Genomic DNA, 24788 nt, shown 5'->3' with positions numbered 1-24788 from the left:
AGAAAATCCCCAAGTGATTCTGAAAGGCAGGCAAGTCTGGCTTCCCCTGGTTGGCTATGGAAACAAGCATTCGGCCCAACCACTGAGCTCTCATGGTGGCAGGTCAGCTTTTTGTTGTTATTATGCAACAAAATGGAAAATGGAAAATGTAGCTGCTTTAACTCACTGCATTGCTCTCCCATTTATTATAAAAGGAATGAAAAATACTAACATTAGAGCTTGAAAGAATTCTTAATGAAAGCCAAGGCTCTCAAAGTTTTCACTCAATGAGCCTAGTTTATAGATTTTACAAAAAAATGGCACTTCTTTTTCTCCATCTGGTCTGTGCTGCCAGAGGAGGACACACACTGATTCAAACCCTGGGTGAGATCTGAAAAATCTCTCCACGCAGCAGTTAATATCGCATGTAGATTCAGCCCCAGTAGCAATGTGTTTAATATCTACTCCTCAAGTTACATCCACCAACCTGGAAGCTTTTGGATTTTTCCTTTAAAATTCTACAGTGCTTTTCTTAGCAATCCAACAACGTACCACGCAAAGCAGAAAGTCAGCCAATCCTTAAAACTGCAAATATGTTTCAATATTTTATTAAAATAGCATATTTAACCACTGTTAACCAAGAATACGTTAACTTTGTCCCCCCGCCCCCACCCCAAATACGCAGCACAACACAGTAGTGATTTCAAATATCCTTGATCGTGATAACCAACAGAAGTATTTCAAAGTCAAGTTTGCAACTAAAAACTAGACCTTGGAAAAATTCTGAATTAAAAGAAACATAAAGCTCTCAAACAGAATTCTTTTATCCGCCTGAAGAATAGATGTCGGTGTGTCACCCACCTGACAATACTGCTAAGTTCACTTTTTTTTTTTTGTCCTTTATGCATAGTATAAGGTCTCATTTATAAGTACCCACTTTTATAAATAAAATTGGCATATTTCACCCCATTCAATGTTCCTTTTCAGCTTCACAAAGAAACCAGTAAATAAAACTGTCAACGACAGTCACGACATATGCTCTCATAGCAAGATAAAAAACGTGAAAATATGCAAAGATGCATCTACGCTATTTTACATAAAAAGACAAGATTTTAAAAAGTGCAAGGCAAAATTTGCAGTTTTCTGAGGGGAGTTTTTAGGCACATCCATTTCTTTAAAGCAAGCTTCAGAATGAAATTCCAGTTTGTTCTTCATGACACCTGTTTTAAGTCTTTCTTAAAAAAAAGAAAAAAAAAATACATCCCATCAAGTGTGACACAGGGAGTCTCCCGTCGTGAGAAGTGAGGTTTTCAGTTATGGCGTGTCCGTCCTTTTTTTATCCTTGCGGGCTTTGGTTTGGGGATGTACTGATTATTTGCCTGGTACTCGAGTTCTTTACGGAAGTAGTGGATTGCTTTGTTTAAACCTTCTTCTAGTGGGACCTGTTGAAAGAGAAGGTAAGAATAGGAGACCAGGTCAGTGTTGAGAGCAACAGCAGACACTCCTAGGGCTCTGCAGGAAGGAAATGCTGATGATGGGTGGCCTGTTCCATGGGGGTGTGTCACAGGGCACCAGGGCTGACCAGGAAGAGCAGCCAAAGCCGCTTTCAGAGCGCACTGTGCAATTTGACAAATTACACCCCAGACTGACAGAGAATGAGCTCTGATCCCCCAAAGACCCTAGACTCTTGCTGGTCTGGGGTCCACCCTGCTTGAATCAACCACAAAACACCTGAAAACGACGCACGTGTGCGTCTGTGTGCTTTTCTTTTGGAAGTGTGTGATGGAGGGAGGGTGCCTTGGGAAGCACCTGGGTGTGAGCCACACACTCATTCTCCCACGGGACACTCACTCCCAGTGACCTAAGAGGCTGAGTCTGAGGAGAATTCATGACAACACCATGGAAGCAATTTTAATTTAGAGCCTCCCTCCTGCAGCAAACAGAAAACAGAAATCTAACCAGCTGCCTAGGAGTAAAAAAGGGCAGAAGTTGGAAAGGAAGCACGGCCAAGGGGCATCAGACCACTAGGGGAGAAGACTATGCGCCTATTACCTTGACAGCGGTGATGGTTTCAGGGGCATAAAAATACACCAAAACTTATTAAGTTGTACTTTTTAAATACAGGCAGTTTGCTGTCTGCCAATTGTACCTCAATAGCACTGTCAAAAAAGACACACATGGAGAAATTAAGATGGGTATATGACTAAATGCTTCTTTGGACAAGATCCCTCAAAAATTATTAATGAGATGAAACTAGTATGAAGAGAAACTAGTGGTAGGTACCTCATCTAAATGTGTTAGAATATTATCCATTTAAACTCCAGAAAAATAAAAATACCTACATACCTTACCTACTATAAAAGCAAAAGTTACTATGTAGCGAATGTGCATTTAGCTTTTTAAAAAATATTTTAAGACATAGGTTCTACTTACAAAAGACCAATGGCAAATGCCTTCTAAAAACAGAGATCTACACTTGCTGCTTTGTGCAGCAGGAACTCTTATGTATTAAATTTTGTCTGGGCATGACCATATTTTTAGTGCACTCAACAAATCCCTGTGACCTTCAGATCACTCAGACTTGTAGACCCTGGGATAAAATAAGATCAGACTGGAACTCTCAGGTCCCTTTAAGGCCCAACACTGGAGGATTCTTCTCACTTAGCTCTCTGGAGGGCAGCAGAAAAGGCCACCCCATAACAGGACTGTGGGAGCTCAGGGTGACATCAGCCCCAAATCCACTACTTTGATACGCTGACCATGCTGAGTTGCAGGCACCTGAGCAAGTAGAGAGCGAGGCTTTCTCTGAACTCCTCCCAGCAGCCCAAAGACAGCCCCTCCAACAGAAATTCAGCTGTCCCAAGTCCCCTCCCCAAAGTGTCATCAACCAGGGAAGACTGACTCTCACCACAGGAGAGAGGACTAGACATTGATACCACATAAATTGTCATAAGCTATCGTTATCTCCCAGGAGTTCTTCTAAGGGCCCATTCACCTTTCTTAAAAATCACTTACTGTCCTCTAAGAGGCCTATGTGCCCCTCTTCTTTCCCTATGAAGATGGTATTTAAGCCTGAATTCTATGGCCGCCTCCTGAGTCCTTATTTCTCCCCGGGTATCTCCCACATACACCTGTGGGATAGATGCTAACACACTTGTATAGTCCCGCAGGCCACAAGGAGTCTCATCTAATCTAGGAACAACAGAAAGGCATGGAGGGTCACCTCTCCCTGGCCTTTGGTTTCTCATGCTTCCAATCTGGGGTTCCGCCTTCCTGGGAACCGAGTGGCTCTGCTCGCCCTGATTCATGTAGCAACCTTGCCCAACCCGGCGCATCCAAGGACATCCTGAGCTGAGTGGAGACAGACAGGTCAGCCAGGCCTCCTAGGCCCAGAGTGCACGTGGCCACTGCCCTGGATGCTCCTTTCACAGACTGAGACACATGAAAGGAGAAGCCATGTAACAGCTCGGAACCCTATGTCTTATCCGCCCAAGCTTGCCAGTGCCTACAAGGACCCGCTGTGGACCTCTATTGACGGGTCAGCATAGAGCCACACACTCACCACAGGCTCCCATGCCAGCATCATCTTCGCTTTTCTGATATCTGGTTTTCTTTTCTGTGGGTCATCCTGGGCTTCGGAGAGAAACTGAATCTCACTTCCACTACCTGAATTGATTAAGAAAAAAAGAAGGTAAAAGAATCACAAACCAGTCCAGGTGGGACTTTTACTATACTCCTCAAAGTGAAATCCCCTCTGCATAGTGAATAAGGGTGCATAACATGTGCATGACAGAACACATTTCTCACAGAGTCACTGAGCCACATGGGGGACCGTACCTCTGGCCCCATGAGAACTGCGTGAGAAGCAGTTACTCTGTCTCTACAGGCCTGGGCCACCCCTGAGGGAAAGGACAGGGCCTACCCTAGCTGCTGGCTCCAAGGTGGACCACCTACCATCAGCTAATGCAGCATGGATGTCCACAGAACCAGACTCCAAAGTAAATAAAAGTGGCAAATGTGTGTGTCCATCTGTGATGCCAATGGCCCCAGTGAGCCCTCCTGAGGCATTCACACACTATAGGAGACTCCGGCCTAGAAACAGGCTGGCTTTCAACTTGTTTAACCAAGTAGAGTGCAGGAGGAATGACTGTGGGCTAGTTCTGAGCTGATGCCTTAGAAAGACCTAACCATTTATGCACCTACAGGTGTGAGCCCTGCGCCAACACAGATGTCCAGCTACCCTGCTACAGAGACCACATGCAGAAGGACAAAGAGCCTGGCTTGTCCAGCACCCTAGCAGGGCCCAGACACAGGGGATCAACAGAATGAAGTCACATGAGGGGCCATCGGCAAGACTTGCAGAAGAATCATGCCCCCCCAGTGGAAGCCAGTTCCAAAGAATCATAAACAAATACAACAGTTGCTGTTGTGAGCTTCCGCAGTTTGGGGCAGTGTGCTATTCAGCCCTTCACAGAACCATACTGATTATAATGCCTGAGGATATTGTCAAAATGCAGATTCTGATCCAGAAGATATGAGTGGGGTGTGTGATTCTGCATTTCTAACAAGCATCTGGGTGACACTGAAGATGCTGGATCATGGGCCCCACTTAGGTAGAGGTTCTGGATGGCCCAGATCCCAGACAACCTGTTACCTGAGCACATCCCTTCCTTATCTGGGTAGAGACAGGCAGACCTAGAGTCGGAAAGCAGATCTTGGGGAAGCTGCTGGGGCCATGAAATCCTGCAATTTATGACTGAGGAAGGCCAGCCCCCTCTGTCCAAGTATCCAGAGCTGATAAGAACATGCTGGTAGATGATAGCTCCAAGTCAGAAAGGACAGCCCTGAAGACAACCCAGCTAAGTATGGGGCCTGGACAGGCACTTCAGAATATCCTACATCATGTTCACCCCAGTCTAGCCAGCCACACTCCATTCTAGTTATGTCCTGACTCAAATTTCTTCATCAACCATGGAAAACAGACCAACCCTCCAACCCCACCCCCACCCAGAGAGCCAGACTTCCCAGAGCTCTAGGAAGCCTGCTGATGTGACAAATGGCTCACCCAGTATACATCTGCAACACAAGGGCTGGCTGAAAATACAGAAACTTCTAATAACTTTCAGAGCACGCCCCTGATTGGGTTTACTTCCAGTGTCTACACTGCCTCCAACATGTCATGGCCAGGTTGGCCAGAACTGCCAAGAACTCGAAAATCGTCAACAGATTCCATCAGAAACACACAAGCTGGTGTTATTCCTTCTCGGCTCTTCAAAATCCCATTCACATCACTGTCCATGTTTGGAAATCAAACATTTGTTACCTGTGTGGAGTGATCTACCAGAATCACATCTCAAGCACTGGGAACATATCTCCTCCTCCCACTCCACCCCAACCTGCTGACAGACCTGTGAACAGGACCAACCCCCCTTCCCACCTTCATCTGTATCTTTCTATTACTTAATTAAAGAATCAGAAGACAATTAAGTGTTTCTGATAAAGTTCTGCTTTTTATCCAATTCAATTAGCTTGTATTAATTACACATTTTCTAGTCCGAATGTTATTAACTGATAGGGTAAGTGCAGCCAATTTCACTCAGCAACGTGTTTGTCTTACTTACCAACAAGGTTTTTAATTAACTGAGCAAACTCTAGGATTGTGTGTTCTTCCGGGTTCCCCTAGGGAAGAAACGGTTGCTAGTTATAAGTGTAATTACAACAGCAGAGACCACTTCCACCCAAATCATATACATGTCTTCAAAGTATTCACGGGCTAACTGGCTTCTTGGGAAGTCATGAGGCTCCTGCCTCTTCATGTTTCCTTGGGTGCTTCCCTGATCAGGATGATGACTAGTCCACCTAGCAAAGTGCTAAACTGTATCTGGCGCTGCTTTTGTCTGCTAGACTGACTGTTGACAAGAACGCCCCTCAGCTAGGTCAAGAGCATCTAATACAGACATACATTACCTAGCCAACCAGGACAATTTCCTTATATAAAGTTACTGTAACTGCATGGTCACTGTGCATACAAGTTTGGTTCTATAAAATGAGCTCTCATAAGATAAGACATTTCCCTCTAAGTGCATGGTGATAACAGCGTAAGCAATAATGGACTTGCGAACTTGTACATGGAACTGCAATGGAACCAAAATGCACTCACAGATGAGGGCTCTGGGTAGCCAGAGGAAAAGCCTTTAAAAAAAGTGAGCTTGCCTTTAGGGACTGTCAAGGAAAATCATTTCCTCCTTTTCTTCCATCACACAAGACTGCAGGATTCCCTTCTCAATCCTGCTACTCTTATTTGCCACCCCCTCTCCATTGTAAGAGACCACCACCAAGTCTGACCATTAGGTGTCCGAAATACCCTGCACTCCCAACTTCCTGGTCTGGCCTGGAGCTGGAAGGAAAGAGAGCAGGAAAGGACCCTAGTCCCACATCTAAGCACAAAGAAAGGACTGACTAGCAAAGTGGAGTGATGGGAACTTGGGAAGGAGAGGGCCCATCTTTGTCAGGGCTACTGGCAGACAGTCTTCAGACTTCAGGGAAGGCAGGTTTCTACAGGGGATGGGAGTTCTCAAACAGCCTGTGTAAAGGCCCCCTCAGAAAGAAAAGAAGGAACCTAGTATCTAAAGACTGTGCTTATGTGGAAAATGGGGGGCATCACCAACATCACGCACATTTTAAAGTGCCTGGAGCAAAACCCAGGATGAAGGTGGCGTGGCCTTTGAAGTTATTAGGTAGGCAAATGCTTGAAAGAAACTGAGGCTCACAAGACTCGTCTCAATCTATTCTTAATTTCATCATTTTTCTTTAAAAGTGCACAAAAGCAGCCCTAGCTGGGTGCTGGCAGCCACTGGCACCCATGAATCGGTCTACACCCAGACAAGGGAGTGATGTCTCCACCTCTTCCTATGTGGTGAAAACTCCCTCCCAACTCAGTGAAAAATGAAGACAGGATATGCTGGTTACAAAGACAAGCAAAAAGAAATGTTTCTGAATGAAGCAGTTTTGAGGAATAAGCAGGCATGGGTACCCCTTTGAGCCTTAAAACCTTGGAGGAAGCAGGAGAGGTAGTCTGGGGGAAGCACCTGAAGCAGACTCCAAGGCCTGTCAAGGTAAGGCCACGACTCCCCATAAACTAATGTCAGCAGTCATTGGCATCAGCAGAACATCCTGAATGACGGACAGTCTATACTGAACACTTCATATTTTAAACAGAATGAGATGGAGTTATCCAGGGGGACAGCAGGTGAGAGGGTAGGAGGACTCAGGACCTGAATGTGAACTCTGGCTGAGAGCTGGGGAGGAGACTCAGTGTGACCCTGCCCCCCAAATCCTTGGAGAGTCACCATGCTGTGGAGGGAGGCATTAGCTAGCCTTAATGGGCCCCACACTGAGAAGTAAGGCTAGTGGGCCTTACTCACAGAGAATGAGATTCTAGTTCTTAATAGAAGGAAATACTTCCTGCCAGTAAGAACTGGCCAGAGACAGAATGAAGTGCTTTGAAGAGAAGCATGTTCACCCAGTAGTAAAACTGCTTAAAAACATGGAGCAAGGGCACCCCGGGTGGCTCAGCGGTTTAATGCCGCCTGGAGACCCAGGATCGAGTCCCACATCAGGCTCCCTGCATGAAGCCTGTTTCCCCCTCTGCCTGTGTCTCTGCCTCTCTCTCTTTCTCATGAGTAAATAAATAAAATCTTTAAAAAAAAATTATTACACGGAGTGAGAGAACCTTAGGATCCCTCCAACAAGGAGACTCTGGGGCCATAGGAAGGAATGAAGGAAGAAGCAACAAAGGTGCTCAGTATAGCCAGGTGACCTACAGACATGATCAGAAACTGGGAAACTCCCTTAACTTCCATAATCTATAAAGCTCACTTAATCAAGTCTTACAGGGAGTACATAATGTCAAATAATAGAGAAAGAAATGCACACAGAAAACTGTCCATCTACTGCCACCACAGCCTTTCACAACCTTTTAGTCCTAGGCCCTTCCGGATGACAGAGGTAGGTGAGTGCTTATCATACCACTCATACATGCCTTGCAGACATTTTACTCCTTTGCATATTCTTATTTTGTGTTTTTCCTCCCACTAATGTGCAATAAGCAAACACATGCATGCCCTATGCGTGCTCTTGGCAAATAAAGCCATGGCTGCTGCTCTTCATGATTTCCTAAAAGCATGGAACCTGTTCTAGGGGGCGTGGAGGAAGTGGACACACTCACCAGGTTGACTGGGCTGCTCACGTTGCTGTTCATGAGAGCCACGAGACCATTCACCAGGTCACTGGAACAGAAAGGAAAGCCAGGTCAGGCGCTGTCTGCTGTAGGGCGATGCCGAGCAGAGCAGACCCATGTCACCTCCCGAAAGAAAACCAAAATCCAAATGGAAAACTAATGACAAAAAAAAAAAAAAAAAAAAATCCTGCAAAAAAGCAGTGTTGAGAATGCTAAAGTACTTGTGGATAATGATATGATGTCTGGGATTCGTTTTCAGCGCATGGGGTATAGGATGGCTAAACAGGAATGGAAGCGATCGATGGGCTTAATTAAGTGCTCTACTATTGTCTATTTCTGAAACCCTTTAATGACTGAAAAATCAAAAATAGACAAACGCCCCCAAAAGATGGTGTTATTACAGTTTCTGATGGAAAGTGTCCATGTTTAAATGTGAGCCCACATAGCTGGTTCATATGAAAAAGCAATGATTAAAAAAAACACTAAGACCCACTGAAATGAAAGCTCTCCAGTATGTCACTCTCATACTGGCAAATCACAGATAAAGCCAAACGACACAGCATTGAAATAGACCGGACCACTGCTCCCTACCCCCTCAGATTTCAATCCCCTCCCCATCCATGGTCCCCCCCCCCGCCCAAGACTCTTCGCATGAACGGTCAGGACGATCTGGATGTTTCAGATGGATCGTAACCGACTGGGCCATGAAGGTGAAGAGAAGTAAGCAAACTTTAGCTTACCAAGGTTTGGTTCTTATTTTCAGAGGCTTTAAAGTGTGGCTCTGTTAAAAAAAAGTTACTTCGTAAAAATGACACCTCACTGCTGCACACGAGCACTTTCCTATGTCTACGTTCATCAGGTATACTTCTCAGAAGACTGTTAAAGCTGTTGTGGTGATCCAAATGCAGTCTGTGGTGAAACCTTCCCCTCCGCTTCCTCCTCCTCCATCATTACCAGCAAGGAACAGGTTGCTATGGTTAACTTCAAAACAAAACCTGTTTTTGCTTTCTTTTTCATCAGAAAAAAAAAAAATGGCGGGGGGCAGGTATTTAGCTAAGTATTTTCTGAATTTTTGTTTTCAATGATTAGGTATCTTATGTGAACATGCCTAAGTCCGTTCCATTCTCATAGGTCAAGCATAAATGCAAATAACTGCTGACTTTGGATGACTTTCTAGAAACTGGCAAAAAGTCACTTCATCACGATGGCAGTAATTATTATTATATTACATCATAACACATCTCTCATGGCATAGGTCTCTGCATATTCATAAGAAGACGTTAAAAGCTGCCATTCACGAGCATCCACAATCAATTTTAATACTGAAACGGGGTGGAGGTCCACGTTAAGCCGGAAGACAACGGACTCATGCAATCATCCTCATGGTGCGGAGGGGTGCATCTTTTGTATAATAATCTGGCAACTTTTAAGGTCAAAATTGCATAGATCACACCTATTTATCCTGAAACTCTTTAAAAGTGTCATTTTGACAAAGTGACTTTTTTTTTTTTTTTTTTTTTTTTTAAAGACAGCACGCCTTTGTTATGTGGATGAGGCTGTAACCGGACCAGGAAAACATCAGTCATGCCAAGGTGTGAATGTGTATGGTATGATCATCTGGACCTCAGAAACCATGAAATGCTACTTCAAGGCAATTGTGGATTTTGGAAACAGTTAATTTAGTACAGTAACTATAGATTCAGACATGGAGCATTTTTAACTACAAAAAATTATTTCTCAAAAATAGCTTATCAGAACTAGCAAAACTGTAACTCTTCTATCTCAGCTGAGTCTTGAATGCCAAAAACGGGAAATCGGGACAGTTGTTTGCCCTACTTTGGTTCAGTCGTGGAAGTGCATCAGGGCAGGCCACACACTGTGGGCATGTACACTCCTGAGCTGGGATGGTATGTGGCATGTGCATTGCTGAATTCTTAACATATTTTAATTACCAGCAGAAAAAGTCTGAGACTCTTTTAAGTGAATTTGTATGTGTTGCCTTTGAAGTAATGAGCAGTTAAGAAGAATGAGCTCTGACTGCTTTGCCCTTTACTGCTGTCTCCCTGACAGTTCATGCTCTCTCAGCTGGAGAAGTTTGGCGGCCAGTGGCGAGGGGTTCCAGGTCATGCCACATAACTGATGACATACGACTCTCTCCTGATGTGCACAACTGGGAAGTGGGTGGAGGCGAGTGGGATGGAAGGTCAGTTATTATGAAAAGACACTGCTCAATACACAAAGGTCCAATTAAGATGGTCCAGATATAGAAAAGTGGCATGATGCATTTTCTCTGCATGCATTTTCTCACATGGCTCCTGGGATAAGTGTTTTGAAATGAAAACAGTCCTGTAGGCATCTTGCTATTTCCTGGTTAAATCTCATCTCAGGTTATTTGGGCGAAAGTGTGCCAGTTATATTTTACTCCTAAGGTTTTTGTGCCCTGCTTGGCAAGACACTCATGGCTGGGGCGAAAAAGCATGGACTGTGATGTGTATTTATTTGTAGCTTTCTTTTAGACTAAATGTGAAAACTGACTGATAGTTTCTGGGGAAAAAAAAAACATCTACAATGGTTTTTAATTTTTATTAATTTTTATTATTACTTTTTTAATGAGCAGTTCTATTTCCCAAAGAGACTTCTACTCAGGATTCTCAAATAATCACACAAAAGTCTATGTGGCTGCTCTCGGTGAGGTGGCCCAGACCTGTACCCTCACTGCCACCCTGCCACCACTTCACTGCTTAGAGCACCCCCAGATGGCCTCAGGACACAACAGGAACAGCATTTTCCAGCTGATAGGCATTCCAGGGTATTTGCATCGCAAAGTGAAAATATATGGTACCAAAATATAGAACTGGATTTTACGATGATTCAGGATATCAGAAACTTAAACAGAATTTATAATAAATGTGTCATGTGTAGAAATATTTTGGTCTATGCAAATGTTTATAGGGTAACTCTTCTCTCAGAACCCAAACTGCATTTTAAAATGTCACCACCCAAACTGACCAATGAGAATACCAGCCTTACACGAATTAACAAGAAAATGGTAATAATTACCACGTGCGACTACTTGACAAGGTTCTCGAATATATTTTCATCCGCATTCAGTTCCAATATAAAATTTGACAACATGAGAACAGACTATCTTCTCTTTCCCTTAATGAGGACAATTTCAACCTCCCCAGAAAGCCACGATTAAAATGGGTCTGATTTCAGCATCTGTAGGGTTTGCTGGATGATTAAGGCCAGCTCTCCAATTGGTATGATCTGAAATCAAGTTGCCCTCAGGAACTGGGTGAGTTTCCTTATGAAACACTAGGTGGCAGTAAAAGATTAGCACATGAGTCATAAATATCAGCCTTATATGTAAAATTTTAACTTTTTTTTTAAAGATTCTTTAAGTAATGCCTACACCCAACATGGGGCTCAAACTCACAACCCTGAGATCAAGAGTTGCATGCTCCACGTATTGGGCCAGGCAGGCACCTGTAAAATTTTACCTTTTAAATGGAGAAGCTCAAGGGCTTTCCCATCTGAAAATTAAAATCCTTTTATCCAAGCCATGTTAGAGATGTGAAAATAATGAACATACAAAACAGACACAGGCTGTTTAGTCTGCACCACTTCTGCTGGAAGCAGCACTAAGGCTGCATTGTGGGCAGCAGGCCCAGCTGCCTTACCTGACATACTGGAATGCCCTTGTCTGCGACCCGGACCCATACACCTAGGAGGAAAGCAACAGTTAGGCCTCCTGAGAAAACCACACTATCATGGGAAAACAGGGTTCCTTAAGCCTCCAGCGGCACAGTCTGACCCTAGATCTAGCACGGAAGAGGCAGTGAGACCACAACTCACTCTGTACTTCAAGTTATGTCCCAACGGTGAGAAAGTGCATGCATGCATGTATCAAGTCTGTCCTCTAAAGTCAGTAGTGGGAGGAGTCAGCTATTACTGTCTTGTGACGAGTCAGGGATTATGTGAGGCTCCCAGGTCTCTGAGTCCAGCAGGGTGATTGATGGACACATGCACAGGCAGGAGAGGTAGGTAGTGCCTGGGGCCTGCACCCTGGAACATTGTGCACATGCACAGGCAAGAGCGGTAGGTAGTGCCTGGGGGCCGCACATTGGAACAGCTGGGCGTTCAGTCAGACTAGTCCCAGAATCTCTGGGAAGGAGGAGGTGAGCCTCCTGATACTTTTACAGCCAGCTCCCCGGGTGATACTAACATGCAGCCAAGTTTGGGAACAAACCAGGAAACTCCAGATAGGAGACAGAGGCAGAGGAAGGGAGGAAGGGGGAGGCCCTCGCACTCTTCTGTGCTCCCCATATGTTGCCGCGTCGCCAGGCCCCCACTCAGTTCCTCCCCTCCACCAGCTACAGACCCTCTTGTCCAAATGCTCCCTCTCCTTTTGATACTTCTCTGGCTCGTTCCTCCAGCCACAATGAACAGCTCTGCCCTTCACGCTCAGCCTTCCTCTCCTATCCCTCTAACCTCTGCCACTCAGCCCACTTTCCCAAGCTATGAACTCCCCAGACACGGCACGGCACGGCACCAGCTCCCCTGCGCCCCACCTCAGCTGCAGGCCACCAGGGCTCCACAAACATGTACGAACAATAACCTCGTAGGTCCTGCAGTTTAGACACTTAGTGAGAATGGAGAGACGCAGGCTCTTTGAGGCAGTCCCTTACCCTACAGTCACAGAGAAGGAACCACGGGCTTCTGTCTGCTTGCTGGTGGGGAAAGAAAGAGGGTAGCTAGGAGGAGGGACTGACTCCTAGAAAAGCCTGATCTCCGCACCTAAAGGGAATCACACTGGTGTCTCCTGCCCTGATGCCAAAAAGGAGCGGAGGCCAACAGCCAACAGCCCACACTAGCTCCACACCAGCCTCATTGGCCTATGCTTTTTTCCCAGAGGGCTTCCCTGGGCTCAGGCCACCAGATCTGAGAAGCAGATGGGGAGGACAATGGAAGGGAAGAAAAGCAAGCCTCACAGGCACCCAGTGCCTTTTCCTTTTTTGAAAAGCAGGTTTAGAAGGCTGCTTTCGTTATCTTAATAAGTATTTGCATATACCAATATCAAAAGGGCACCAGATTTACCTACTTAGGCAGAAGCCCTTCCAGTGAGGAAAGGTTAGAGAACCGATTTACAGAGGTTTCTGTCCAAAGGACACAAGTACAACAGCCAAACTCAGTAAAGGAACGTTGAAGAAAGATGAATGGGCCTCTTAGAAGCAGGCATCTTGGCATCTCTGCCTGAACCCAATTCCCTGGTCTTGCGGACCCATCTGGTACATTTGGGCAATCAGAAAGGAAGCCATGGGCCCAGTAAATAGGAAGTAGGATGGCAAAGTCCATCTACGACTGCATCGCCGGCCTGTCATCCTGGAAATCCACCTGCACCTGAGGAGTCCCACAGGTGGGACACATCTGCATTATTTTTTATGCAACCTCATTACAGATGAGGTCGTGGAAGCCCTGAGCACTGCAGCAACGGGGATCCAGGACAGGAAAATCTACCCTGACTCTAGAAGTCTTTGTTTTACCCCAGTGCATCAATAAGTTCAGAATTGCCTGTAACTCCAGCTGTCAACTATGGGCCACAGTAAGCTGGCACTGAACCATTCTCCCACATTATAAAGTGAGTATGAGAGTGGGGCAACACCCATCAATCAGAGTCACAGCACCCAGAACACAGAGGTTTGTGTGTTGAGCTGTATGTACAGTTTGTTTGTTTGTTTCAGTTGCCTGCATGTACCTACCGTTCCTGGGTTGGCCTAGTCAATGCTGATGGTCCAGACACCACTGCCTACGTTCTTTGCACCCTCCTACCCACCCCGGTCAGGTCACTGCAACAGTGGGTCAGCCGGTCTGCTGTCTGCCGTGTGCTGGCAACATTCACAGGAAGCCCACAGCATGTGCAGAGCAGCAAGGGCCTTCACCAAGTCTGGCTCAAGGCCTGGTCTTCACTCCCATCAGCCCTCCAAGCTGTGACGTACCAGAGCCGACCCCACAGAAAAACATGCAGGGGCAGTCTTTTGTCCTACCCGATGTGACTCAGCACTGCTGGCTGGCTGAGTCACAGCCAGGGGTTGGTGAGATGGGCCTCCAGGGTTCTGGAGAATCACACCAAACACCTTCTCAACAAAAGGAACAAGAGAATCATGATGGCAATGTTCTGTGGTTTGAAAGTCACAAAACGACTTAACCCAAAGGTTTAGAGCCTTGCACTGCGAAGTCCATAAAAGCTCCTGAAGGTTGAAATAAATGGCATCTGCTGAAGTGTTTCACTGCCGCCTCAATCAGAGTGCCCTCCTGGAGGGGGTGCTGTTGCCCAGAATGCCAGGTTATCTTTAGGCACCCCTGCTACCTGACTCATCCCCATAAGGCTGGAGGGGCCTAGAGCTGAGCTGCAGGCACCAGTCAAAGGGCATTCAGCTTGCTCCCTGAAAGGTTCAGTGACTAAAGCCTGCTCGGCACCACCCCCACGGCAGTCCCACCTGGTGCCCATGTGGGTGGCACCTGGGCCTCTGAGGAAAAGTCCTCCTCACAGGGCGGGGGTGGGGGGGGAGGGCTGCACCAGGCTGTGGCAGGAACATGTGGTTCTCGGGGAACCCCATGCACGACTGTCCTGGGTCCTGTCGATGATAGAGAGGAGATGTGCTCCAGTGCGTGCACACAGTTAAAATGCAACATAAGCAGTGCCCCTGGACCCTTCTCCCTGGTATCCTGGTAAAGTCCTGTTGGGTTTGAGTTTCTGTAGTGTGTCCTACTGTTCATTTCTATTCTGGTTTAAATCAGCCTCCCTATATATACTACATACATCTTCAGTCTTTACCATAATTGTTAACTCCTGTGTGTACTATTCATTCTACGCATGTGCAACGATGAATAAGTAAAGTAAAAAACACTATGTGTGAGAGAGAAGATGCAATTCCACCTCCCCCTGCAAATATGCCCACCCTGGCCTCAGGAGCACCTGCAACCCCCACACCCCCACTCCCTGCCAGATGATAAGGCACACCAGGTCAGAGACTGTATCTCACTTACAGGCCTGGCCAAAAGTAGATAAGCAACAAATGCCAAAACATGATTAACACAGGGCCTGGTGCTGATGGTGAACACCCTGCAAGGCTCCCATGGCTGCCTTGTTTTCCTCTAAGAGAAGACAGCCAGGTTTGTAGCAGCTCTGGTGGCATTTCCCAGAATGAGAGAGGTGCGAGGACACTCAGGTCTGGGGGACCAGGGCTGTGTGCAGGTCAAAGCAGCACAGTGATTCAGCAATCACCAACAGGGAGAGGCAAATGGGTGTGCAGACAGACAGGCAGCCAAGAGCACAAGGAGTACTATCAGGAAGCACTACAGCGGGGGGCACACAGCCCACCACAGGGAAGCCCTGCAGGGGAGGCGGGGGGGAGCACATAGACCACCACAGGGGAGCCCTGCAGGGGAGAACAACAAAGGGGGGGGCAAGGGGAGCACCACAGTGGGGTACGAGGGACAGCACAGGGAGCCCTGCAGGGGAGCACAAAGAACATAGAGGGCATGAGGAGCACTGTGGGGCTGCATGGGGAGCACTCCCCATTTCCAATCCACTGCTGTGTCTCATGTGCCTCCATGAACAAAGGTCCAAAGTTAAAACCTCACTTCCCAATATCACACTGTAGATACAAAGGATAAATAAAATGCAGACTTTGGTCTTAGAAGCATGGTTTCTCCAAAATTTCCCCTTAGAAAAAAACAGCATGGCTTTTTAAAAAGATACATACCGGGGCCCAAACCCTAATTTTGCCACATCTGGAAAAATTCATCTCAATCAAGCTGTTCCCCATCATCTGCAAACTGGAATCAATCACAGTAAGGGGACAAAACAGAATCAAACCCTAATACGAATATGCACATGCTCACAAGTGCAGATGTGCGAGGGCTTTGACTGACCTTCAGAGCAGACAATATGCTTACTCTACCTGAACCTTACCATCTATTTTCTAAACTTTCTAAATTGAAACACAGTATCTTCTGAGCTTCCATATGCAGACGCTAGAATTAGAAACAGCTTCTGCGTGACTTGTAAAACTCAGCGAAGTCCTCCCCCAGTTACCCTGACAGACCTCTGACTCCAGATATGGGACAGGCCCAAAGAAGGAAATTTGCCCCAAGGTGAGATAACAAAGGGCTGTGGGGTGAAAGCAGCTGGAAGGCAAGTGGTAAGGCAGCTCAGAAAAGGGAAGGCCAGACACCGAGCGGTCACAAAAAGAGGTCCTCAGTATTGGAAAGAACTTGTTGGAAATGGAGTAGGAAAGGAAAGGATGGATGGGCCTCCTTACTCTGCTCGCTTGATAAATAAAATGTTCTCGAAGATGGGATGGAAGGAGAGCCATGAACCCCTCCAGAACCTCTCCACAGAGCCCTCTGACAAACACAAGAGATGTCGTCTCAATGGACAGCAAAGGATGAAGGGAAACAGAATCCTGCAGGATGAGGGGACCACACACTTCTGAAAGGCCTCCCTGAAGACTCCTGCCACTGGAAGTGCCTAGAAATGACAAACTGCTGCATGCTGGACTCACTGCCGTCGGGCATGGCACCAGCCACCCTGCTCCCCGGCCCCAGAGTCCTGGCGGCCAAGCAACAGCACGTGAGTTATCACCTCTGCCCACAACAGGTGCTTCCTCGGGAGGGCCAGGGACTTCTGTCCCACCTGACACTTGGGCCAGAGCCGCTGCCTGGGAGGCAATCGTTCAAACTGTTTCTCAGAAGGCTTTTACCAGTTTGCTCTGCAAACAAAGCAGCATCTCAGGGGTGAGGAGAGTTAGGGCAGGGGCTAAAAAAGCTCCAGGAGTGTCCCTGAGGGCAGCTGGACTAAGGGGTCCCCATGCAGGTGCTCTTGGAATGCAAACAGCAGGCAGAAAGGGAGCGCGGATGTGAGGCAGTTTTGCCTGGCAGTAACACTACGATCACTACTTCCAGAACAAGGTACAGGGCACTTGAGCTCAGCCCAAAAGCAAACAGCCTCTGTAACCCCAATCCTTAGCTTGACCAGCATTTATCATGGGCTGCCTAGGCACCGGGCATCCTTCTGGCAGCTGGGGACACAGCCATGAATGGAACCGGCTCCTGATTTCAAAGAGCTTACACTCGAGGTGGAATTGGGGCCTGGAAAAATAATACTTCAGTCTGTTCAGTGAAAACAACAGGTACGGACAGGTAGAGGGGTGGCTGGGTGTCATCTCACGTAAAATGGTCCAGCGCTCCCCCAGTGAGAGGATGGCTGAAAAAGAAGATGCCCGGAAGGAATGTGCTCCTGGGACAGGTGGGAGCAAGGGACTGAGCTTGCAGAACAGCAGGGGCAAAGCTGGGGTACACGGCGAGGCCTGTGCATCACACTCTCAGATGAAAGCCCCTGAGCTGCTACTTTTCTTGAAAGGCTCTCCCGACAGGGAGAATGAGCGCTAGGAGGCCAGGGCAATAAACAGGGAGTGCAGGGCAGTGAGGACCAGGAACAATGGGAGGAGAGGTGGATGGGGCCCGATTCTGGATCTTCTTAGGGCAAGACCACCAGGCTGTAGCAGCAGAGCACTATGTGTCGACAGGGCTAGAAGAGCAGAGACGTGCGGCAGCCAGGAGGAGGAGGAATGAGAAGAGCAGGACAGAGGAGAGAGAGAGAGCACTAAGGATTCAGCAAAACCAAAGAGAAAACCAACTGAACTAATTCAGCAAACCCCTCTAGAGCAATTGAGGGCCACTCTTCCTCGAGGAGGTGACAGGGGGCAGTGGGGACACATGTGGAATGAGCTGCCTACCCTAACGCCCCAGGCACTGGTACTGCACCCTTGAACCACTGACCCTAGACCATTGAGCTCCAGAAGCCTCCCAGGTTGGGTGTGATCAGCAGAGGGCATGCTTCTGGACATCACTAAGGAAACCACTAAGACCACATTTCTCAGCAACCCTGCGGGGCATCGAGAATACACATGGCCCTGGTTATAGCCTGTGGGCCGGGACAACATCTGGAGAGATCTTTGCAGACAGGCCATGCAGGCAGACACACTCTGAGACTGCGCAGTGTGGACCAGGCTGCAGCCCACGCACTAGGCTATCTGTGTGCCTGGAGGTAACAACACCAGGGCTCCTTCATGCTTCTGGATTCGAGCCCCCACACTTCCCTCCTCCTTACTAAGAGCGGCAGGGGGTCCCCAAGGCAAAGGGGCAACCTTGGGAAAGTAATCCCCCGAGGCACGGCTCCTTGGTTGCTTGCCTGCAGATTGCCAGCTCCTTCTGCCACACCCTCACCCGCGACACCCCACCCCAAGGCCCGCACCTACCGTGAGTGGCTCGCCCTGCAGCGCCTGCAGGATGAAGTTGCTGACCACCCGGCCGTCATTCATGTGCATGCGTGGCCCAAAGGTGTTGAAGATCCTGGCCACCCGCACTTCAACGCCTTCCTAGAACAGGAGAAGAGGATGTGGGATGCATTTCGCTTTGTGTTTCCAGTGTCTGGCTTATAAAGCAAGTCTGAAAACATCCCAGCTTTTCGCTCCTGTGTGAAAGTGGCTTTCTGGTTGTGTCTCTATAATACATTGACTAACAAGTCTGAAGACTGCACAGAGTTATAACAAACTCCAATGTGTCCCCAGTTCCACTGCCATCAGGCCACTGGAATTGACCTTCTGGCAGAGAACCTCTGAGGTAGCAAATAGTACAAGGGGTAAAAATATTTACAGAATACTTTCTTCCCCAGTAAGTAAGTATATTTCCCAAATAGAGCCATGCTATGCCTACTCTTTTATAATCTTCTTCACATAGTATTTCACACAAGTTTATCGCTCAATAGTGATTTAAACGTCAATGAATGACAATGAATGATATGAAGGAAAACAAGCAAGTGCTTTATCCTGGAAAAGGCGGGACACACACGCATCCGTAAACAGGCACACTGCCCTACACCCCCAGTCTGTTCTGGAAGCAAACAGACTTGTTCTAGTGAAAAACCAAAGACAGCGCAGCGCCCCCTAGAGACTATTAGCTACAAGGCCTGGACAGACTAGTACCAACATTATTGAGAACAGCTATCCCTACATGGTGGGTTTACAGGTGTTCATTTTCTTGTTTTTTAAATCTTTCTGTTTGTTACAATAAGTGTGCATTACTTTTGTAACCGGGAAAGGTATATTTTCAAATACTTAATTAGGAAAGTGTGCTTACTACTTTTATTTATTTTTTAGATTTTTTATTTATCGGGATCCCTGGGTGGCGCAGCGGTTTGGCGCCTGCCTTTGGCCCAGGGCGCGATCCTGGAGACCCGGGATCGAATCCCACGTCGGGCTCCCTGCATGGAGCCTGCTTCTCCCTCTGCCTGTGTCGCTGCCCCCCCCCCCTCTCTGTGTGTGTGTTTATCATGAATAAATAAAATCTTTAAAAAAAAAAGATTATTTATCATGAGAGACACAGAGAAAGAGAGAGAGAGAAAGAGAGGGAGGGAGAGGGAGAGAGAGAGGGAGGCAGAGACACAGGCAGAGGGAGAAGCAGGCTCCATGCAGGGAGCCCGACGTGGGACTCGATCCCGGGTCTCCAGCATCAGACCCTAGGCTGAAGGTGGTGCTAAACCGCTGAGCCACCCGGGCTGCCCACCACGTGTGATTTTTAAACCCCAAGAGCCTTCTCAAATCTATCTCATGCAACTATTAATTTCACAGGCTGCTTCTTCATGAATCAAAAGTTAAAAGTTTTGGGGGCACCTGGGTGGCTCAGCGGTTGAGCGTCTGCCTTCAGCCCAGGGTGTGATCCCAGAGTCCCGGGACTGAACTGAGTCCCACATTGGGCTCCCTGCATGGAGCCTGCTTCTCCCTCTGCCTGTGTCTCTGCCTCTCTCTCTGTGTCTCTCATGAATAAATAAATAAAATCTTTTTTAAAAAAGTTAAATGTTTTTATCACACCCTGAATTAGCGGACTTTCACAGCGTCTGTATCCCTCACCTGTTTTGCCCATTAGACTTCAGACCATCTGCGGGCAGTTGTGTGCCGTCCACCTCCACTTAACCTCGCTCAGCCATACTATACCCGGAGGGGGCAGTGCTCACCTTACAGGGGCGCACTAAGGGAAGCCAATCCCCACACAACCCTTGGCACGGGCCTGGGAGCAAAAAGCACGGGTTGCTACTGTTGTCTCTACTTGTCCAGAAGGTTTTCTAATTCTACCACCTTAGGTCTGGCACAGGTTGGGATCCAAAGGACCCTCAACTAACGGGGCTGATTTAGCACCGATTTCTCCAGCAGTGTGATGAGTGGGAGGTAAGGAGGTACAGTGTCCCAGGGGCTCATGTGGCCTCTCTGTGCCAGAGCTCCCCGGGCTGGCCATCTCTGCCCATGTCTCTGGACCAGTTACTAGACAAACACGAGCAGTTTTTATGTGCACCGAGATTTGAAGCACATGAGAAGCATGGATCCATTCAGCACACAGCTCACTTCTAGAAACCAGAGGGCTATATTTTTGCTAGTTCCTCCCAGCAATGCATTATAGTGCCCACACCAGCTACTCAGAGTTTTAGGATTAAGGTACGAGCTATAATCCTAGGTCCAGAAATAAATCAACTCTTTTCTCCACTGAACTAACCAGAGACTATTTCCAAAATGGGGAGTAGAGAAGAAAGCAGCAGAGATGTTGATCTCAATAGAAAAGAACTCAAAAAGTATCAATTTGCATTTAATTAGTAAGATGAAGAAAGAATCAGAAGTGAATGAATGTGGAGTTATTCTAGAAAAAGGCTGGAAAAACCTCATCAAATTTACAAAAGTCAAACCCACACACCCAGCAGGGGGAAGCTCACTGGGCTATGCAAGGTTGCAACAAATCAAATGCTTTCATCCTCTGGACTTCTCTGTCCTTGAGAATAACCTTCCAGAACACAGCCTAATAGAAGCTGTGTTCTGCAGACAGGAACTGGCCAGCACCTACACAGGTCTGTTTGTTTTGATTTTCCATTTCAACTGTAACCTTTGGTGCTACAGGATAATACCTCTGACCAGGTAAACTTGCTGGGATAGCCACCATGCTTTTCTGGAAACTCCAGGTCTCAAACTCAAATGAAAGAAACATAAACCCAAGGGCTCATTCAACTTAAGACCTGCTCTCCTCTCACATGCTGGCATCTTCTGGAGTTTGTGTTCTGCTTCATCACGACACAATGACCACCTCCAACTCAGTCCATCAGCCCTCATCCCCTGGGATCCTGCCAAGACCCCAAGTGGGAGGGCGGACCTCAGCAGATACGGACACAGCTGTTTATGGTGCCAGTCCAGTTGAGTGTTCACACACACATGCTGGAGGAAAGTATAATTACTCTCCATCTCAGGCCTGTGTCTGATCCACAGCCTACTTCCCTGAATGCAAACCCAGAAGGTGCCCACCAGGCCATGATGCCTCTTCAGGAAGACTCTGCTCTGAAGGACCAATGAGCAAACACATGCACAAACTCTTAACTCACATTCAACGTTCCACCTGCCAGGGACAGGGTCCTGCCGACTACTGGTGCACCTGAGCTTCCACCATGGCACAAGGCAGGGTCTCTGCACATGCGTGCATGCACACACACAACAGTGATTCAGGCAAGGAACTGCCCAGTCACTAAGAATGGCTGGTTTCAGACAGCCCAGGTGGCTCAGCAGTTTAGCGCCGCCTTCGGCCCAGGGCGTGATCCTGGAGACCCGGGACTGAGTCCCATGTCGGGCTCCCTGCATGAGCCTGCTTCTCCCTCTGCCTGTGTCTGTGTCTCTGTCTCTGCGCCCCCTCTCTCTGTGTCTTTCACGAATAAATAAATAAAATCTTAAAAAACAAAACAAAAAAAGAATGGCTGGTTTCATAGTGCCCATAGTTTTGTCCCAGGTGGGGACCAAGAGTCATTCAATTATAATTCCAACTGTCAGGAAGTTCTTATCAAACATCAGGACGACTCCTCCAAGTTTGAGTTATAACAATATAAAACCAGTAGAAACTTTAGAGAAGGCAATGCTCAGGGCACCACGCAAGTGAGCATATATAAACATAAGCAGGGAAAGAGCACGTGGCTTGCTCTGATAACTGGGCTTTGCAAATAGTGGCCAGGCTACAATAAACATGGGTGAGCTGCCATCAGAATGTCTCCTTCCCTACCTCTACTGCCCGGGAGGGGTGAGTGGCTTGGTAGGCAGGCCTGTCTGATCAACCAGCAGTAACCCCAGAGACAGAGTGAAGGAACAAACCACTCTTCCCTCCTCAAATATCTCCAGAGGACAGAAAGGTTGCCAGGATTAAATGGGCTCTCCCCCAAAAGCTCTTTTTTTTAAATGCACTCATTCCTTGGTGAGTACTATCTCAAGCCACTGAACACAGGATCACAGTCACCGTCTTCACTGATGGCAGGCGCCAGAGGATGGAACACAGAAGCCCTGCGTAGGGAGGAGCAGCTGCTGACCAAGAGCTTTCCCTCTGCCACCCTCTCCATGCTACAGGCAGCCTGCCCTGAAGGGGGACCTAGGGCAAGGATGGGAGAAATAGCAAAGTGCTTCCTGGTACCACGGGCCTGACTCTATGAAGCCTCCATGATGTTTCCCATGCTTCTGGGAGAAGTGCTTGCACATCACAAAAGCAACAGGGTCATGAGATGCTAAACAGTGAACCCTGTAATTCCCCTGTGGCCTCTCCTAAATGCATCCTAATGGGGTCTGCCCCTACCTGGCGAGAGGATGGAGGCCATTACAGAACACAGAGCAATCCTGCTGAGCATGACTCTCCCAGGTGCTAAGAAGCTGCAATTCACTGTTGATGGTGGCAAAGGGACAAGGCCATACAAGGTCAGGGGATAGCAGTGATGTGTCTGCCTGCCAATCTCCCTCAATAGCCCTGCTTTGGCCTTAACTATCAGTCCAGAGTGTTCTCTGTGCAGCAGGTTAGGCCAATGCTCACAGTGAGGCCAGGAGGGGGCAAATACTACTCTGTTTCTAGATGTGGGAAGGGCTTGGTGAGCAAGCGGCAGAGCCAGGAGCCAAGGTTATGGTGGGCAAGTCCAGGCCCCAGGTCTTCACACCGAAGGGTGAACACTACCTTCAAACATCTGATTTGTTAGCTGCTTGTTGAATATCTATTTTTAAAAATATTTTCTTTATTTATCATGAGAGACACAGAGAGAGAGGCAGAGCCACAGGCAGAGTTGGAGAAGCAGGCTCCCTGCAGGGAGCCTGATGTGGAACTCAATCTCAGGACCCCGGAATCATAACCTGAGCCAAAGGCAGATGCTCACCCACTGAGCCACCCTGGTGCCCCGAGTATCAATTTATTATTATTACTTATTTTTAAAAATATTTTATTTATTTATTCCTGAGAAACACAGACAGGAGAGAGAGAGAGAGAGAGGCAGAGACACAGGCAGAGGGAGAAGCAGGCTCCATGCAGGGAACCTGGTGTGGGACTCGATCCTGGGTCTCGAGGATCACACCCTGGGCCGATGGCGGCGTTAAACCGCTGAGCCACCTGGGCTGCCCTCAATTTTTTTTTAAACTAAAATATACATCTGAACCCTCTAATTTCTTAAAAGTTTCTGATGCCAGAGAATAAAACCCTCAAGGCTAGTGGACTTGGCCACTGGATGATTTCTGAGCTGCCTTTCTGCTCTGCCAATCTACAGATTTACAAATGGTGGCTTGTTTTGCAGACCCAGCCCCAGCTGGTGGGCCACGGACTCCAGAGAGTCGTACCTGTGCAGGGCCGTGAGCTACAATGCACACCAAGCACCAACCACAGCATGCAGACAAGTCCCCACATTTAAAGTCCCCACATTTACAAAAGCATTGCATCCAAGTGCACAAAGAAAATACACTTTAATTCGTCTCTGACAAGTTCAAAGGACAGGTTTCTCCCAGTATTTGAGCATTCCTATGAAACCCTACAGAAGCCAGGATGACGTAAAACAAAGAAGCAATTACCATGAATCTTTTAGCTTTCTCAGACCCCCCAAAATAACTTCTCTTAGGCTCTTCTGATACCCAAGGACACACCTTGCTAACATGAACAGAATAAATCAAGAGTAAGCTCACACGCTCCCACACAGGTCAGAGCCCAGGCATCCAGTGTGATGCTGAGTGGGGCTCCTGGGGAAGGGGCTCAGGGTGAGTACCACCTCTGGGATGCAAAACAAACTTTGAACACTATTTTCATTTTTCCCATGTTTTTGTAAAGGTCAAAATCCTCTTTGGGTTCCATCTCATTCCACCTCCTGGAAGGAGACTCACAGGACTTGCATCTTCTCTTTCCCCGAAGGACGTGTTTTGAAATGTGAATGTGGGACAGATTTTTCTGGGAAATCAAGTTCTATTTCCAATACATTAGGGCATTTCCATATGTGAAAATGAACTCATTATTCTGAGAATCCTTTGGAAAAGAGAAAAATCTTCCTTTAGATCTTTAGAAAAGTTCTTTAGGAACAGATCTTTAACATCTTTAGAAAAAGATTATTCATACCTCTATTTACTTTGACTATATTCTCAATCCTTATTCATTGGATTTACTCAGAGTAAGACACAGCCGCCTACCATATGCA

At 47.4% G+C, this 24788-nt stretch overlaps 1 protein-coding gene across 4 annotated transcripts in view; it reads right to left on the bottom strand.

Annotated features, from left to right (window-relative positions):
* Positions 1-571: 571 nt before the first annotated feature.
* Positions 572-24788, bottom strand: part of UXS1 (UDP-glucuronate decarboxylase 1) — a 94407-nt gene continuing 70190 nt past the window's right edge. For all 4 annotated transcript variants that reach the window (XM_072844365.1, XM_072844366.1, XM_072844368.1 and 1 more), the window contains 6 exons: positions 18544-18663; positions 11902-11945; positions 8207-8267; positions 5601-5658; positions 3542-3645; positions 572-1421 (listed from right to left, as the gene is read on the bottom strand). In XM_072844365.1, coding sequence (XP_072700466.1) covers positions 1290-1421; positions 3542-3645; positions 5601-5658; positions 8207-8267; positions 11902-11945; positions 18544-18663 — 519 coding nt within the window. In that variant the 3' untranslated portion in view covers positions 572-1289. The remainder of the gene's footprint in view (positions 1422-3541; positions 3646-5600; positions 5659-8206; positions 8268-11901; positions 11946-18543; positions 18664-24788) is intronic.

Source organism: Canis lupus, chromosome 11, assembly GCF_048164855.1.
Source record: "Canis lupus baileyi chromosome 11, mCanLup2.hap1, whole genome shotgun sequence".
Classification (NCBI taxonomy): Eukaryota; Metazoa; Chordata; class Mammalia; order Carnivora; family Canidae; genus Canis; species Canis lupus.
This window is presented reverse-complemented; position numbering and strand designations above follow the sequence as displayed.